The 18,087-nt window shown below is 38.4% G+C and overlaps 3 protein-coding genes across 4 annotated transcripts; 2 read left to right on the plus strand and 1 right to left on the minus strand.

The window, feature by feature from the left end:
* The first annotated feature begins 2,563 nt into the window (after positions 1-2,563).
* Positions 2,564-4,610, plus strand: Ssadh (succinic semialdehyde dehydrogenase). Its single transcript, XM_068300708.1, has 2 exons — positions 2,564-3,114; positions 3,221-4,610. The coding sequence occupies exons 1-2, from the start codon at positions 2,836-2,838 to the stop codon at positions 4,454-4,456; spliced, it is 1,515 nt and encodes a 504-aa protein (XP_068156809.1). The 5' UTR covers positions 2,564-2,835; the 3' UTR covers positions 4,457-4,610.
* A 313-nt stretch (positions 4,611-4,923) lies between these two features.
* On the plus strand, positions 4,924-17,552 carry Npl4 (nuclear protein localization 4). 2 transcript variants are annotated; one of them, XM_068300869.1, is made up of 8 exons: positions 4,924-5,026; positions 6,210-6,443; positions 6,499-6,674; positions 6,740-7,268; positions 7,326-7,524; positions 7,597-7,757; positions 16,865-17,280; positions 17,348-17,552. In XM_068300869.1, the coding sequence occupies exons 1-8, from the start codon at positions 5,006-5,008 to the stop codon at positions 17,511-17,513; spliced, it is 1,902 nt and encodes a 633-aa protein (XP_068156970.1). In that variant the 5' UTR covers positions 4,924-5,005; the 3' UTR covers positions 17,514-17,552. The 2 variants fall into 2 exon arrangements, with proteins under 2 accessions (XP_068156970.1, XP_068156969.1); XM_068300868.1 differs by lacking the exon at positions 4,924-5,026 and adding an exon at positions 5,900-6,117.
* LOC137585463 (uncharacterized) lies at positions 8,537-11,407 on the minus strand. The gene is made up of 2 exons (XM_068301243.1): positions 11,181-11,407; positions 8,537-11,022 (listed from the first exon to the last, which is right to left on the minus strand). The coding sequence occupies exons 1-2, from the start codon at positions 11,204-11,206 to the stop codon at positions 8,829-8,831; spliced, it is 2,220 nt and encodes a 739-aa protein (XP_068157344.1). The 5' UTR covers positions 11,207-11,407; the 3' UTR covers positions 8,537-8,828.
* Positions 17,553-18,087: the final 535 nt, after the last annotated feature.

Raw genomic sequence — 18,087 nt, forward strand, 5'->3', positions numbered from 1 at the left:
AGCTATTATCCTTTTTAAGAAGCAAACACATTTTGCAGGCACCTTAACCCATTGGAGCACTGATGATCTATAGATCTAGTCTTTGGGGAATTAAATTGAAAAATATGTTTAAAAATATGATTAATATTCATTTTTAATTTGTAATCTCTTGATGAATTCCAGTCCCTAAATGAGACAGAATTTTACTTTGATCGTTAATTATTATTAAATGCCATTAAAAAGTTGAACAGTTTTTTAGATGTAAGTGGCAATTTGTAGTTTATTAATTAAGAAGAAAGTTTAGGAGAATAAATATAACTACATTAAGAAATTGCAAATATGTATAGTTAAGCAAATTGTTAATTTAAGAATAATAAGTTGGCATTTTTATTGTAAGAATTGTTTCGTTTTTTAAATGATAAAAAGACAAGCCTAATTTATTTATTTTTTGACCCCTTAGTGTCACATGGGTTAAGTTTAAAAAAAAGGTTTAAAGGATGAACAGGAGTAGCAGCTGCAGTGCCATGCCATGATCATGACATTTATCTGTGCGGTTGGTTGGCCAGGAATGGAAGCAGAAGCCAGCCATCAACCATCAGCCTATCACTACAGGACAATTGGTTGTGGACGGGCAACCAGTTTGCGCCCTAAGCTTCGAGTCCTTTTCTTTCGGTTGTTGCTGGTGTTGTTGTTGCTGTGTTGAGTCCTTTCAAGAAAGCTGCCAAACAACAGATGTGTTTTCATTTCATCTTGTTTCGTTTTGTGTTTTGAATTTTTTCCTCTGCGTGCCGCAACGTATAGAACGTGTTTCCGAACATGATTTATGGCTCGGCTACTACTCCTCAGTTCCTCCAACTTAGAGACACACACAGGGAGACAAAGACACGAGGAGAGAGAGAAAGAGCAAAAGAAAAAGAAAGAGCCAAGATCATTGTTAACCATTGACCAGCTGCCGACAACTCAGAACTGAAGCAAACCCAAAAACCCAAAACCAACCGAGGGCAGGGCGTCGTCGTCTTAGATCCAGGAGAAACATAACCGGTCCCATATCTTTTGCTTTTGTGTCGTTTTTATGGCGTGTTATGATTTCGTATTACAATTAGGCCGGCACAAAAGGCACGTTGTCAATTGTTTGCCATCTATGAGGGAAATATATATAATAAAATAGATATGCGGAACGACAGGAGGGAGCCGGGCGAGGATCAACATAAAGTAAATTCCTTTTTTGTCGGGGCATTAAACTTGTCAAAATTGTGCAGTTAAGTAGACATTAGTTCGAGTGCTGACCACTTTATTAGGCCTGCGTTCCTCCCTCCAGGTGCTTATTGCGTACATATCTCCCCAAACGAATCTCCATCAGAATTGGAACACCTCCCGGCAGCACTTTAGACAAATAACTTACACACCTATCGACAGAGAGCACCAGCAACAGCCGCAGCAGTTCATTCCTGTCTTCCAGACGCATTTTCAATTAGTTTTAAATCAGAACTAATTGAATTCATTTATGATGATCGGCAGGAGCTTCGGCATCGTCATCGCCATCTAGGCAATCTTATCTAAAACAGTTATGACGTCCAGCTCCATCTTCAGCTTTAGATCCTGTTCCCTAGCTTGGGCATGTTTTGGCATTGCCAGCCGAAAATTTATTGACAAAAATTTGCAACACAGATTGCTGAAGATGCAGAAGCAAAAGCCTGCATGACCAGTAGCCCAGTCGCCATCGGCATCCAAAAGCATGTAAGCGAAAATCTATGATATGAGCTCCCTCTACTGTCCATAAATAAATGGAGCACACGACTCAATGGCAGCAACGGCTTATGCAAAAAAAAAAAAAAAAAAATAGAAATATGAATAAAAAAAAATGAAGCTGGATTCTAAAAGACAGGCGAAAGGCATTGCCTAGAACAAGTGGCGCTGCCTTTTAATACCAAGAAATGAAAAAAAAAACTGCAAGCAGACACAACTTTAATGGCCATAAGGAAGTTCATTCGACATTTGTGACTTTTTATTATCTCGAAAAGGAAATTATTTATTCGTCTAGATCATATTTACTCTGGTTGTAATAAGCGAGTGTTCAATAGCTAGTTATTTATTTACTAAATATTCATGGTGATCCTCCCCCTATAAACTAATCACCCTAGAGTAAAACTTTGAAGCGTTTCTTATATAAGTTTTTTATAGTGACGTAGCTTTTCCAAACTTCATTGGATTTTTAGATTTAAAAAGCCTTTAATTCACTTAAAACATGCAAAATGCTCAGAAATATTCAAATTCCATATTTTAATAAATTATCTTGAGCTTAAATTCAAATATTGCCGCAAAGTCTTGTTGACAGAATTGTTATCGGTAAATGGCGATTAATTTCGTTTATCGACGATAGTGTGTATTTACGCAAAAAACGCTAGCGTTTACTCACGCGATTTAAGACGCGTGAGTAAACCGCTCGAACATGTGAGTAAACGCGCGAACATGTTCGAGTTCGTGAGTAATTTTCGAACATGTTCGATGTGGTTGCGGCGAGAGGGCAAGTTTTTACGGCGAGAGATGCAAAAAGCTACCGCAAGAGGGCTAAAAACTGCGGCGAGAAAACATATGTTTTGGAGGTGGAGGCGGAACGGTACCTTGGAATGAATGCATATTAAAATCAATTAAAATCAATCAAACGGCACCAAGCGAATTGTTGAGGAAAATACTTGAGGCGGAACAGGTGATAACGATTTATGATAAGAGCTATTGCGAAATCATTGAAAAGGAGGCGTAGCATAAACATCAGAAAATTACGCGCGGCTTAAAAGGGATAAGAATTTCAGCGGTGTCACTTGTGAGATAAGGACTGTGAGAATACTATAAAGCAAAATGTGGCGAACGGTGCGACTCAGTAGACAAATAACCATGTCCAGCATAAGGAACTTTTCTGCCTTGGTGCAAAACAAGGCACTCATAAATGGCAGTTGGGTGGACTCCAGCACCTGCGCCACATTCGATGTTAAGAATCCAGCCAGCGGGGAGGTGATTACAAGTGTCCCCGACATGACCGTAGAGGATGCACAAAAGGCTATCAAAGCGGCCAAAGATGCCTTTGAATCCAAAGAGTGGCGCTCATTGACAGGCAAAGATAGATCCAATTTGCTAAAGGTGAGAAGGCCGGTTTCTTTTTTTTGCTGAAATAAGTACCTTATCAGCCCTTGCACTCGCCTTTATCTATATACATATATGAATATAAACATACAAATGTTTTCAGAAATGGCACAAACTAATCGAGCAACACGCAGAAGAGATAGCTGAGATAATGACCGCCGAATCCGGTAAACCAATCGTCGAGTCCAAAGGCGAAATTATCTATGGCAATTCGTTTGTTGAGTGGTTTGCCGAGGAGGCTCGACGCATCTACGGCGAAGTGATACCTAGTGCTGTGAATAATCGTGAGATTATTGTGATGAAACAGCCCATTGGAGTGGCTGCATTGATTACACCATGGAATTTCCCTTTGGCCATGATAACACGCAAAGCAGCATCTGCATTGGCCGCGGGATGCACAGTAGTTGTGAAGCCTTCTGAGGATACCCCACTGACAGCATTGGCAGTGGCCAAATTGGCTGAGGATGCTGGCATTCCGAAGGGTGTTATTAATGTGGTGACCACTGCTAAAGCAGCACCCATTGGCGATCTCTTGTGCAAGAGTCCCGATGTAAGAGGCATCTCCTTTACGGGCTCCACAGAAGTAGGAAAGCTTCTGTTTCGTAATTCTGCCGATGGAATCAAGCGCGTGGGCCTCGAGCTGGGCGGCAATGCTCCATTTATTGTCTTCGATTCGGCCAACATTGAAAAGGCTGTAGATGGGGCCATGGCATCGAAATTCCGTAATTGTGGACAGACATGCGTGTCCGCCAATCGATTCTTTGTCCAAGAGGGCGTCTACGATAAATTCGTTAGCCAATTGACGCAACGTGTTGAATCTTTGAAGATTGGCAACGGCAAGTCGTGTGATGTACAAATTGGACCACTTATAAATGAGATGCAGTTCAATAAGGTCAGCGGATTCGTTGAGGATGCACGCAGCAAGAATGCCAACATTATTACTGGAGGCAAAGGGTTATCCTCCTTGGGTTCCCTCTTCTACGCTCCCACTATTGTCACAGATGTTCCACCCTCAGCTAAAATCTATACCGAGGAGGTCTTTGGACCTGTTGCCTCCATTATCAAATTTAAAGACGAAGCGGAGGCTGTGCAAAAAGCCAATGACACGCGTCGCGGCTTGGCTGGCTATTTCTACAGCGAGAATTTGCAACAAGTGTTCCGAGTGGCCAAGCGTTTGGAAGTCGGCATGGTCGGAGTAAACGAAGGAATCATCTCAGCTGCCGAGGCTCCATTTGGCGGCGTCAAGGAGTCGGGAATCGGTCGTGAAGGTTCCCATCATGGAATCGATGAATATGTGGACATTAAATATATTTGCATGGGCAATCTCAAATACGATTGAAAAGCAGCTAAGATTAGTTCGATTCCGCAATTGCTTTCCTTTCAAGTCTTCCACTAGTTAAAGTGAATAGTGTATTTATGTTGTTTGTTGTTTAATTTGTAAATCAGTCACAGCAGCGCTTTAAAATAATAAATGTGCACAAATATTAAGAGCAGTTTAATGTTGGCGCCTATTTTCGATAGTAGTTTTTAAAAATCGATACTTTTCGTGTGTAACATTCCCATCACTAATTCTTGTTTCTTTCGCAGTTTCAACATCTGGCAACATCAGCGCTGTGCACTAACAACATCTGGCAACATCAACGCTGTGCAAAAACGCTAGCGTTTACTCACGCGATTTAAAACGCGTGAGTAAACCGCTCGAACATGTGAGTAAACGCGCGAACATGTTCGAGTTCGTGAGTAAAGTTGTGTTTACGTTCGATAGATCGCCATCGAAAAATTTCCATCGATCTATCGCACTTTTTAATTTCCATCGATACTATCGATGGAGCCATCGATGGATTTCCCAGCTCTACTGTGCAAGTGAGACAACATAATTATAGCCGCAATGCCCATGTCTGATAAAATTGTAAGTAATTTGTTAATAATAGTGAAATGTGTTAATATGTGCAACGCGTAGTAAGCTCAGGACGTTGCCTAGTGTGTGTGTAATGAGGCCATTTGTGTGTGTTAATTGATCGAGTTGAAAAGCCGGCAACAAACTTTCACGTCTGATGTTGTTGTTTTTATAGTTGAACAGACCAGCGGCTATTTGGGGTCTATTTAGGCTAATATAATGACTTTGTGATAATGCTTTTGCCCATTTGACAATAAGACAACAACAATAAAGAGCCACAGAAAGATTTGTTGCCAGTAGCAACCCAAACAGGAGAGCCAAAAGGCGGAAAACAAAATAGAAATTTAGCAATGACTTGTAGATTTTGTGTGAAGTGTCAGAGCAAGAGCGAGGGAGGGAGAGTAGCGAGAGAGCAAACGTACTTATAGATGAGAGCGTGTTCGTGTAAATCGGAATATTTGCACGATTTGGGAGGCGGATAAGAAAAGAGGGGACTGAAAACAGAACCGTTATCAATGAATGCACCAAAACGTCAAATATTCTAATTCTAATAATGTGCACTATAACGACCTGTCATGTTCATTTCCTTTTTTGGATTTTGTCCTGGACTCTCTCTTTATCGTATGCCTATGTCAAATATTTGGTATTCAAACTGAGATGCAATTTATAAGATTAGTTACCTATTACATGCATATATTCTTCCTAATCACTGCATCCCTCAAAAAGAGAGGTTATAGACCGATGAAATCATTAATTGCCTTCCCTCTCAATTTGGCACAAATTCTCATTACAATTTTTGCTTATTTTTTAAGCGTTGCCAAAAACGTGGGTTTTTTGTTTTCAAAATTAACAGTCAATTTTGTGTCCTCATGTGGTACAGTTGGAAACGCTAAATCTCTTACCAACATCAAGCCTTTACGGCTTTTAAATAGCTAGCTTATTCTAAGCTACGCTAAAAACATCCAACATCCTTATACGCAGCAGAAACATCATCTAATATTATGGCCAGCGCTCCATTGCTGCTAGAGAACATCATTTACAAAAAGCGCAATTATGTATTTGCCTTTGTGCGCCATCGCCTCTTTGTGTTATGCAAACAATCGGTAGAATATATATACATTCTAATGTATATTTGTTTATATTTAATGTAAATAGTAGTACTTAATAAATTTCAATTTTGTCATTTATTTCTTAGCTTGTACGCGTTCAATCTGCGGAGGGCATAAAACGTATTGAGATCTCGCCAAAATCCAATTTGAAGCAGCTGTATGATAGTGTGCAGACGACTCTAAGAGTTGATGGTTTTGGCCTATTTAAGGACCGCACTTTCCTCACAGAACTCCATGCCAATGGATCGCAATTGGTGGGCACAACATTGAAACATGGCGATATGATCTACTTAAAACAAATGGCTGGCACTTCAACACGCGTGAGTACCTTTCTAGAATCTTCCAAATCCATTAATCAACCATTCTCTATTGTAGCGCACTAGCACCACGGTATTGGAGAATCCGACCTTTAGTAAAGCTGTATCCATTGATGATCACAGTAATAGCAGTAGCTCTGCCGCTCGTCCATCACAGGAAGTCATTGAGGATGCGGTCGATCAACTGTTGGCCAAAGCCGATGGGAGCATCAAACGGGAACGGGATAGTAAGCTGTATGTCTTCCAAACATCTGGTATTGAAAATGGCGCTAATTCCAAATATCGACTTCATTTTGCAGTTGTCATCATAATGCTAATGGACGTTGTGTTCACTGCTCACCCCTTGAACCATATGATGAATCTTATCTGAAAGAGCACAACATCAAACATTTATCATTTCATTCATATATACGAAAACAAACCTCTGGCATGAGTCAGGGCAAATATTTCGTATTCGATGACATTAATTGCCGTATTCGTCCCGGTTGCCGTGAGCATCCGCCATGGCCCAAAGGTATCTGTTCCAAATGCCAGCCATCGGCTATAACGCTAAATCGTCAAACCTATCGACATGTGGATAATGTCATGTTTGAGAATACCAAAATTGTGGAACGTTTTCTAAATTATTGGCGAACCACAGGACATCAACGTATGGGCTATTTGTATGGCACATATGAGCAGCATACAGACGTACCGCTTGGCATAAGAGCCAGAGTTGCTGCGATTTATGAACCGCCACAGGAATCTTCGCGAGATTCGCTTAATATGTTGCCGGATGAGGGAGCTGCTGATGTAGAAGCTGTGGCAACTGCTTTAGGGCTAAAAAAAGTAAGAATTATTTATTAATTATTGATTAAATTATTAAATTAATTGTATTTATTGCAGATTGGTTGGATTTTCACGGATCTAATAACGGCCGATGCAACCGCTGGCACAGTAAAGCAAATTCGTGGCATTGATACCCACTTTCTGACCGCCCAAGAATGCATAACGGCTGGTGAACTTCAAAATCGTCATCCCAATCCATGCAAATATGCCACAAATGGCGTTTTCGGATCAAAATTTGTAACTATTTGTGTAACAGGTGAGTACTTTCTCCCTTATATTATTTTTATACTCAGTTTAATCAATTGCAATTGGTATTTATATTGTGCAGGCGATCAAACGAAACAAGTTCATATGGAAGGATATGCTGTCTCTGCTCAATGCATGGCTCTGGTCCGTGATAATTGCCTTCTACCCACCAAGGATGCTCCCGAATTAGGCTATGTACGTGAATCGACGGACAAACAATATGTTCCAGATGTTTTCTATAAGGTAAGTAGCTTTTTTTTTTTCTTGGCTTAATGCCAACATTTATTGAAAGCTCATCACATTTAATACAGATAAATTGTAAATAGACATGAATATGAATATAAGTTAATCATGATTAACTTTAGACAAATATATATAGACACCAATTAAGGGGTAAAATCTTAAATTCGTTTCGAATTTAACTCACAATTTGTGTGACTTTTAGGATTTTTATTTCAACTAAATTTAAAATCATATAATCTTCATTTCTTGTCGTTCCAATTTCTTAAATCCACTTTCGATCAAGTTAAAGTTGAATCTATTCTTGCTTCTTAAAACAATTTGATGTCACACTTTATCCAGTTATGGTTAATTAATAAATAGGCTGGTTGGATCTAAGAGTTATGCTTGCGTTTTATTGTAAACACATTTAGGATTTATATTTCTGTTTTAGGGTTTTTTTTTTTTTTTTTGTACAATTTATCATTGCTCTGATATTTGAGATTTGGGATTTTGAGTTTGTTTTAATTGCAAACTTCAATTTTCTTACTTAGTATCTTATATAAACGTAAATATTAATTTCACCTCTTTATTTCATGTTCTTGTAGTTTGTTTGATCTTAAATAAAGGGGCTTCTGCTTTTGCTATAGTTACAAGATTTTAAGCAGGATTAAGAGGATGAATGATACATTAATGACTAGGTTTTTTCTATACTTAAATATTTACTCTCCAGGTAACATTGTAGCGCCGTTTTAACACTGTATTCTTACAGTGTCTATAAAAAAGAAAAAACAACACACTAATTATTATTCTAAGGGTTAACCAAATATTATTATATATGTATGTATATCAGAAATTATAATTTGGACGTTTGTTTCTTCTTGTTGTTTGTTAGGTATAATTATTTGTTATGTTTTTGGTTGTTGTAGAGTATATAAATTATGTTTCTCCAAAAATAAACAGCCTCCAAAAAGGTGGTGTAAAAAAAGTTTATCAAAAAGTTCTCAAGAAATGGGTGAGCAATGCTAAAAATTTTGACTCAGTACAATTAATTTAGATTCAACATGTATATTCGCTCTTTTTGGCGACAAAGATTCATTGAGGTCGATATATACCGCAATTTTTGATAAAAGATCGAAGCCCAGGACGTCCAATAGAATCGCCGGATGCAGCAATTCGTTCAACCAATTCGATACCAGATAGAACTCTACCGAATATGGCCGTAAATGGACAGTATTCATTTAGTATCAAACGAAATTGACTTCCCACAAAACTGTTGTTATCGTATATCCTATGTCCACTTCGCATGCCAACTGTCCCACGCTGTGGGTGCAATCGTGTATTGTCTGGCATAAAGAACGAATCCTCAACGAGTGCAGCATGACCTCCGCGTCCATTGTGATATTCAAAGTCTCCTGTGATAATACCCGCATTGTTCCAAGCCTGAAATATGGAACATCCTCGATAGCCAAAGCCACGTTCATGTAGAATGAGTTTATGAAAATTCTCGGCCATGCGTGGAGCCACATCGTTTCGCACCTCAATCAAAACACGTCCAGCAGAGTTTCTAGCGATTTCTATATCTAAAAAATATATAGGAAAGCGTGGAGCAGTAGGATTTAAGGGGATCGAGGCGATTATCGCATTTCCGGCAGCTGAAGCAGTAGCCTCAACATCAGCAACCTCAACATCAGCAGCAGCAGGCGCCGAGTCGGGGCCTTCTTCTTCAGCCTGTGGGTTTGGGCTCAGAACGGTATGCAAAGTCCGTTGGACATATAAAGCCCAATAAGGTGAATTCAAAGCATTATCGGGATTGCTCCCTCGCTGTGGTAATTGTTGATCCAAGTTGAGGCAATTATAATTGTTATCCTCGAACAATTGAGCTGCTGGATTCGTGCAAGTGGACGAGGACGTTGTAGAAGTAGACGGACTGCCAGTGTTGCTGCTTCTGCCACTGGCATGCGATATCTGATCTCTATTGATATCCTCACAATATGCGTAGGAACGAGTATGCTGTTGCAATTGACGCTCGTAGTTTTGTTGCTCCTGCACCATACGACGCATGGCCTCGCGTTCTCGTTGACGTTGATTGACATTCGGCAGGACCACTGCCTGACGATATTGAGGAACCAGTTCCGTCTGTTGTGCATTCATTCGATTCATTCGTGTAATTGGTGCAAAATGGGATTGCACTTCTTTCCAATAAGAGTAGATACAATAATTAGTCAGGACCAGAATCGGCGGCGGTTCAGCGCCCAAAGGTATGTCATAGGTTTGGTTTTGCGGTTGACGCAATTCTAAAACGCGCTGATTCAGTCGCTTAAAATCCAATATTTCCAGGCCATTGTCATAGATCAAGGCCTTCAGCTGGCATTGAAACTGTACTTCATTTAATTGATCTTGAAATCTTGACTTCTGCTCATTTAGTTGTTTCAAAAGCCGTAACATTTCCGTGGTACCGTGCTGAGCATCGCCAACGACCAGATCACGTTCAGTTCTCTGACGCCAGACACGCATCTGGCAGGCAATAATAGTCGGCTTATGCTCCATAATCTGACGCTTAATGCGCAACTGGACCAGGGAGCAAATCTCGCATAGTTGATGCCACATCCTCATCTCACGGTTGGCAAATTGTGTTGTCCTCTCGCTGATTTTCTCAATTTTGGCCAACTCATTGGAGAAAAGTTGCCGCAATAGTTCATCAAAATCCAATTGACGAGTGAGACGATGCCCAATATGAGGTTGCAATTCTGCACAGGCTCGACATATAATAATCTGGCAATTGTGACACCAAATCGTATGTGGCATAGCGTGGACGGGGCAATGCTCACTGCTGCTTCGCATTAGGAAATTCTCCATAGAGATCTCATCGATCCAATTGGTGGGCCGTGCATTAGTCTCTCCGCGCCGGAAACTAACGCTTTGAGATCTTCTCCCACTGCTAGACGGCTGATTACCACCTGATGGCAGCCGCGGCGATCTTCCTTCAGAGGCGGCGTGGTTCATCAGCATGGCTCTACCCAGTTTGAGCGCTGGCATTTGTGCCAATAGGAACAACAATGACTCCGGTTGTGGCCCCACTGTCGAATGTCTCTCACAAATGGCACAAATCACACGATCCACCGATTGGGTTTTGACCAATCTCCCCTCAGTGCAATCAGCACAAAATGCATGTTTGCACTCCAACATTTTGGGCAATAACAGGAACAAGTCATAGTCCCGTCCACACAGGCTGCAGCTTAGCAGCGTCTTCAGCTCTTGGGGTATTTCCATTTGCTTTAGCTCTGGACTATGTAAAAGAATAGAAATTTGGTTATAAGTAAATTTTCTGCGAATGCACTGTCTTTCAGACAATTGAAAATTGTAAATAGATGAGAGAGAGAATATAATATATAGATAATTAATTGTATAACCAACCAAATGCATACTCAACCCATAAATATTTACCTTGTTATATTTAAATCCTCTGCCATTACAAGTACGTATTCAAATTATGTACACAACTGCCAACTTAAAGAACAATCCGTTTAAGAATGAATTTTTCTTAGTAAGAATAATAAAAAAAATATCGGTAGCTTATGTTGCTACACTTTTGAATATTATTCTCTGGAATTGTTTGCTTTCCCCTTTAAGTAGAGAATCGTAATGTCTACCAGTTGTGACATTTTTCTCAATCGCACTCTATCTGTTGGTCTTTTTTTATCTCATTGAAATCAAAGGTGTGTCCCTGACAGCCGGATCTAAGGAAGCTAGAAAGTAAACATCAACAACGTCAATCTTCTTACATTAATTTCAGTCTACAAAAACAAAAAAAAAAAAAAAAAAAAAAACAGAGTAGCTGAATTTAAATTACGCCGAAAGGAAGTTCATTGGTTGGCCAAAAAACACACACTTTGAGCGTAAAGGAAAACAATAAAAAACAAAATAATGTCTAGTTCTTTATCGATTTCAATCCATGATAGAAACCTGTCGACCTTGCCCTTGGTTGGTCCTTCTTCATTAAAGCAATTTAAACAATATTAAAGACTAGAAGTTGGTATGCTTTTTCAATTTACTTGGCCATGACCAGCAAGAAATGACTAAATTTTAATATGGCTAGTTACAGTGCCTGTTTAAGTTTGTATTTCAGTTTTTGCAAACCATTTCCTTCCACTGTGTGTGTGTGTGTTTTTTTTTGTAGTAGTTATGTTCTTTTATGCGTTGCATTTTTGTGTTTTTTTTATGCAAATGTTTTGGGAATTATTCAATTTTGGCAGCAATTATCTGAAAACTTTATGCACGCTCTTGCAAACGGAAATTCTGTGTCGCAACCAAAAAAGCTTTAAATACACACACATACATATGTATGCATATATGTATGTCCTTGTTGCAATGCAAGCACCCATTTTAAGTTTTTGTTTTTACTTAATTTCAATTTATGTGCTATATTTTTGAAAATGAGATATTTTCAGGAGATATTACGTCCACAACTTTGTATTATATTTAAAATTTAAAAGTGCCTTAGTGGGGGGGGACTATTGAATTTTTTCCAACATAAATTCAGATTTATGTCTGTATTTGTTTTGAATCAACAGTTTTCTTTTGTTCGAACTTGTTATTCCAATTAGATTTTTATTTTTTCATTAACTTTTCAAACAAAGCGAAATATCTTTTATATAAATTTACCATCGTTTGCTTGTGTACGTATAAAATAGATAATAAATTATCAGATTGTAGTCAGTCAGCATTATTTAACCCCACACACACACACACACACACACACACTCACACATAACCACAAATGCGCCTACGTCGGACCACACATAAACACGCAACACCCACCCCAACACAACACCCACACACACTTGTGAAATTTGGCAAATGCCATTGCATACATTTGGGGTTGCCTTTTGCTTTTGTGGGCATTTTGATTTGGCCTGCGTTTGTGTTTTCAGTTTGGATAATTATTGCGTACATGCCGCATATTAATTAGGGGGACATTTTCATCTACACTGACACAGGTCAGATAACACAAGTTTAACAAGTTATCTACAAACTTGTTGCACGTGCCCCACGCAGTAATTGCAAAGCGCAAATAAGTTCCGATAATTATTATTCAGCAGTGTTGCAAGTTTTGATTGATATGAAAACTGAAATAAATTCGCGTACATATTTTAGGGCTAAACCTATAAACCCCCAACTAATCCTTGTTAAAGCTCTAGTCCCTGCCAAAGACTCTTAATGGAATTCAATCCCTTGAATATGTAATTGAAAGTTGTCTAACGTCATTCACATTGCATATATTCACATATATCTTTATATAACAGCAAATTATTAACAGAAAGAAAGGATATAAAAAGGATTTTGAGCATGTGTCACTTGTGAAAGTATAAACGATGATGGCTAACCAGGCTATTAAAACAAAAACAAATTTTAAGGCATTTTTGTTTATGATTTTGCTCGGAATCTATTCCTCAAATGAAAAGAAACTTTTATTCTAAGATACCTAATTAAATTTATGGCCATTTAGCTAATAAAATATGAAGCTGATTAATGAGTCATGGACAGACGTTGCTCCGATGAATCGATTCGCTTTATATATAAATATGAAATATCGACTCTGTCAAAGTTTCTATACCCTTGTAGTCATTGGCAATAAAAAATCTTTTTTCTGTAAATAAATTCATCAGTGCACAGACAAAACCTTCAAGATATTAGAATATGTATAGTTCTTGGGGTCGAAAATGTATCCTTCTTTCATTTGAATTTTATAATACCCTTTGCAAGGGTATACAAATATTGTGACCTACATAATTTTGCTTAATTTTCAATGTCCTTGCCGCAGGGTGTAGTTATTGCTGGGAAATGTTTTATGCGTAAAGCAATAAATATACCAATTTATGAAGCTTCTTTCTTATCTCCAAAAAAACTCTAACTTTCGAGGCCATATTTTAATTATCATGGCAACGTGCTACGAATTTTTAACCCAAAACCGCAAAACCAAAATGGTTATCTTCTGTGTATGACGAATTTCGTTGGAACTTAAACTAAAGTTTTAATAAACTCACCAAAACACATACCTACACGCACGCACACACACACACACACACACACACACACACACACACACACACACACACACACATGTCAGAGTTTACATTTCCGATTAACAAAAATCCCTTAAATGTAAATGACATGACGACCTCATCCGTCTTATGGAATTTGCAATATTTTTGACATATTGAAGTCTAATTTCCAGGCATAAATCATTAAAGGTAAATTGCCCGGAAAAGTATGCTACTAAATAAAGCTTAAACTGCATTCAACTGCTCACTTCGGAAGAAGTGAAAGTTTTGCTTTCATCTGAATTTACCATAATTTCACCTTAATCATTTTTAAACTGAATTCAACATCATTTGTATTTTAATTTGCAACTGTCATTGAAATGTGCAGACAGTTACTGGGAAAACAAGTTCTATTTAAGCATAGAATGCCAACTGTTTGTAAAAACTTTCTCTTTATCTCTGTTTTGATATTTTTTATAACCACATAAATTTATGTAGCTTTAAATTCTTACCGTTTCTTATTGTAATTCGCAGAATTGTTAAATGAGAATTTTAATATTATTTGCTGTATTTGCTCGTTTCACTTAAAACTCTTTAGTTTTTGTTTGTTTATTTTATGGACTATTGTTTTTTTTTGTATTTGATTTTGTTTGTTTATTTGTCTTTGTTTTTTGATTATTTTTATTTTATAGTTGCATATTTGGTTTAGCTGTGCTCTAGTTTAACTCTTTTTGCTCTCTCTGTGTGCATTTGCATGAGGTAAAAGCTTTCAATATTTTACTTTCACTTTTTGGACAGATTTTCTTTTTGCTTTTATTGAGGGGTTTTTGTTTTTGTTCTTTCTCCTTTTCGTCGACAACAATGTTATCCACCTGAAGCTGTTTCTGATTCTGATTCAGATGATGATGATGCTGATGATGGTGGGGATGGTCTTCTAGTTGTTCCAACTCCATTTGCATTTGCAATTGGAATTGCTGCTTTTGCTGACGCGTTTTAAATGCTGCATGGCTAATCTGCCAGCTGTTTGTTTTGGCCAACGACGAGGAGCGTGGAAACGGTTTAATATGCTGCTGCTGATAGTTGGGGGACGCACTGGCCATGGCCGCTGCATGCTCGGAGGCAGCTGCTGCAGCTGATGATGAGGCTAAAGTTGATGAGGCGACTGCCGTCCAAAACATTGTGATTCAACTTAATAAAACTATTGCAACTATAATGATGAATTCCACTTGTTTGATGCTTGAAATTTACAAATGTTTTTTTTCGGCTAACCATGGTTTGTTTTTTATTTGTTGTTGTTGTTTTTGGTATTGCCTTTGATTTGATTTTGAACTTAATTATATGTGAAAGTGAAAATGAAGCGCGTGCTGAGTAGCCTCTTCGAGTTCCGTTGTGCAAATGCAACCAGAAGCCAAAGCGACTCAGGCTTTTTATACGCATCCTGCAAGGAAGAGAGCATATGTACATTGCATGGAGCTTTACTCGAAAGCTTTTACTCTCTCCAGCTAGACAGCTAGCAATGTCAGCAATGTCAATGTCGGAGTATTCCAATCTAGCAGTTCTATTTCTGTTCGGTTTTAAGGAAATTTGATAACCACAATTTGCGGTTTCCCTAATGCCCCCCAAAGAACATCATTTACGAAACGAAAAAGGAAAACACACTAAATTGAAAAACAAGTTGAAGAAGTTTTTAAAGTTGCCATAAAGTTAGCAGAGTCCCTTTTTCTTTATTTGGCCTGATTAGGATTTTGCCTTTGAAGGTAAAGTCAGATTAACACAAAGCATTCTAATCGAAATTTTAAGTGAATCTGTTGACCATTTTTGATATTCGATAAGCCATTTGCCTTTGTTTTTAGTTCTTTTTAAGATCTGGTATACTTACCAGATTGGGACAGTTTTTAATTGTAGCATATATCGCGATTTTATTATACCACCTTACCTACACTTCTTTTTATAAATGTTTGAGGAATTCTGCTTCAAATTAACAAAACATCGCTTGAAATGTGGTTACGCTTGTGATGAGATTACTTTTCATTGTTAATGTAATTCCTGGAATATATAAGCCGTCAGGGCAAAGCGAGTCAAACACTTAACATCTCACATTCAGTGGAATGTCGGTTGCCATGCTTATAGTCCTTTTAATATCCTCTTTTTGTCGCAGTATGCACTTAATTGCATGTTGTTTATTATGTTTGTGCAAGCCATTCGTTAAGTTCAACAGGTTGCCGCCCTAAAACCCAACTGATTTTATGAAACCATGTGGCCGTTGTCCCCCATCCTTTTTGCCTCAAACACACCTTTTGTATTCTTTAATGCGCCTTTGCGCACTCGAAAAGTTTTAAGGGATTAAAATTGAATTATTTTAGCCAACTATTGACGGCGTATATGCTTTTATACAAGTCTGGATATATGTATGTTTGTATCGGTTGATTTAATTTTCAGAGGAGTAGCCTATCGTTTGATGCGTGCGCTTTTATGGTAGGTCAAAATTCAATTATCTGGAAAATTCAAAGTTGCCTAATGCAAGCGCATCCTTATGCAAGCGCATTGCAAAAAAAAAAAAAAAACAGTAGCGGAGGGTTTAAACCTTTTTCGCGCTCACTTTTTATACGCTTGCAGAGCGTCAATGAGAAGCTGAGCCACGTCCGTCACAAAAAAAAAACTGACTGATTCATTGGAGGTTGTATGTATCTGCGCATTGATAGATGAAGTTAAAGGAAAAACAACTGTGATATGTAATAATATTATTGCCAAGGACTACAAGGGTGTATAAGCTTCGGCATAGCCGAAGTTAGCTTCATTGATATTTTTTTCGTGCCATTGCTTTTATCCCCCGTGCGAAATGCTCTTCATTGTTTGACTGTTGATGACGTAGGCAGGCTAAAAAGTGGGCGACTTTGACCTAGTAACCGTGACATCCATATTCAGGCTGCCTCCAACATCCACCACCACCCACACTATTTCCAAATGGCTGTCTGATAGCTTAATGAAGGCCAAACAATACAATTAAATTTTGTGTCTTTCTTTTATTTGTGTTCGTTAAGAATGATGTTAATGAAAATTTATACACATATTTCCATTTGTTTGCAGGAGAAAGACCAATACGGCAATGAGGTGCAGCGTCTGGGACGTCCGCTGCCCGTTGAGTATCTTCTGGTGGATGTGCCCGCCTCAACGCCGCTGCAACCGCAATACACATTCACCAAGTACGACCAGCGTCAACCATTCCCTGTTGAGAATCGCTACATTGATGGCCATCTGCAGGATTTTAATGCCTTGAGCAATTATCTATCCGTCTGGGGCGATGAAGAGTTCCTCGAAGCTATTTCTGACTTCCATTTGCTGATCTTTTTGTACAAAATGGACATGTTGCCACTGCGCCAGCACATGGCTCCCCTAATGGAGGCAGTGCGCACTAAGAATCCCAATCAGGCGGCTGAGTTCAAGGGTACAGAAGTCTGGAAACTTCTGGAGTCCCTAATCCAGGCTAGTTCAGGCAGCAGCGGGTATGTAGTTGTTACCCCTCCATCCACTTAACCTCTAAATTAAATAAATATTTATACTCTTTTGCAGTGGCACCACCAACTATTCCAGTGACATTGGACCGTCTGCCAACGCTGGTGGCTCATCTGGCTCAGAACCCATGGATCTGGATGCAAACACCTGGACATGTAATCACTGCACTTTCATCAATCGCGGCGAACTTACTTCCTGTGAAATATGCTCATTGCCCAGATAAGAGAGTCAATCAAGCGGGGGGAATCACAGCTAAGCAAAAGATAGATATTTATAAATACATAAATAAACCATTCAAAATTCTGGTGAGAACTAAACTAAAGATTCAATCATAACACTAAATATAGCAAACAGCATCAGCAGCAGCCGCGCGACACTTGCTCGATAGCTTCAATAGGAAATATGTCGAGCGTTCTCTATATAAGAAGAGTACATGTGAACACGTTGTGTAAGAATTTTATAAAATAAAACAAAAAAAAAATAATAATAAAAAATAATAATTTATTTTTAAATAAATTAAAATTGTTGAGTATACAAAAGGCAGAAGAAACATTTGCGTTTTAATGCTTAATTAATAATACGTTTCTTTTTCAAAATTAACTTGATGTATCTAAAAAAATGTTTATTGAAAAGATGTAACAAAACTACAAGAGTAGGTCCTTGTTTCGAAAGACTTTTCAGGACCCTCATCTGGGTTATTACCCAGAACTTTAATCCTGTTCTAACCTATTGTTAGTTGTGTATACCGATTAATGACTGTATTACATATCATATAGCTATTGAACTATCGAGATATG

Source organism: Drosophila tropicalis, unplaced genomic scaffold (genome assembly GCF_018151085.1).
Source record: "Drosophila tropicalis isolate 14030-0801.00 unplaced genomic scaffold, ASM1815108v1 contig_878, whole genome shotgun sequence".
Lineage (NCBI taxonomy): Eukaryota > Metazoa > Arthropoda > Insecta > Diptera > Drosophilidae > Drosophila > Drosophila tropicalis.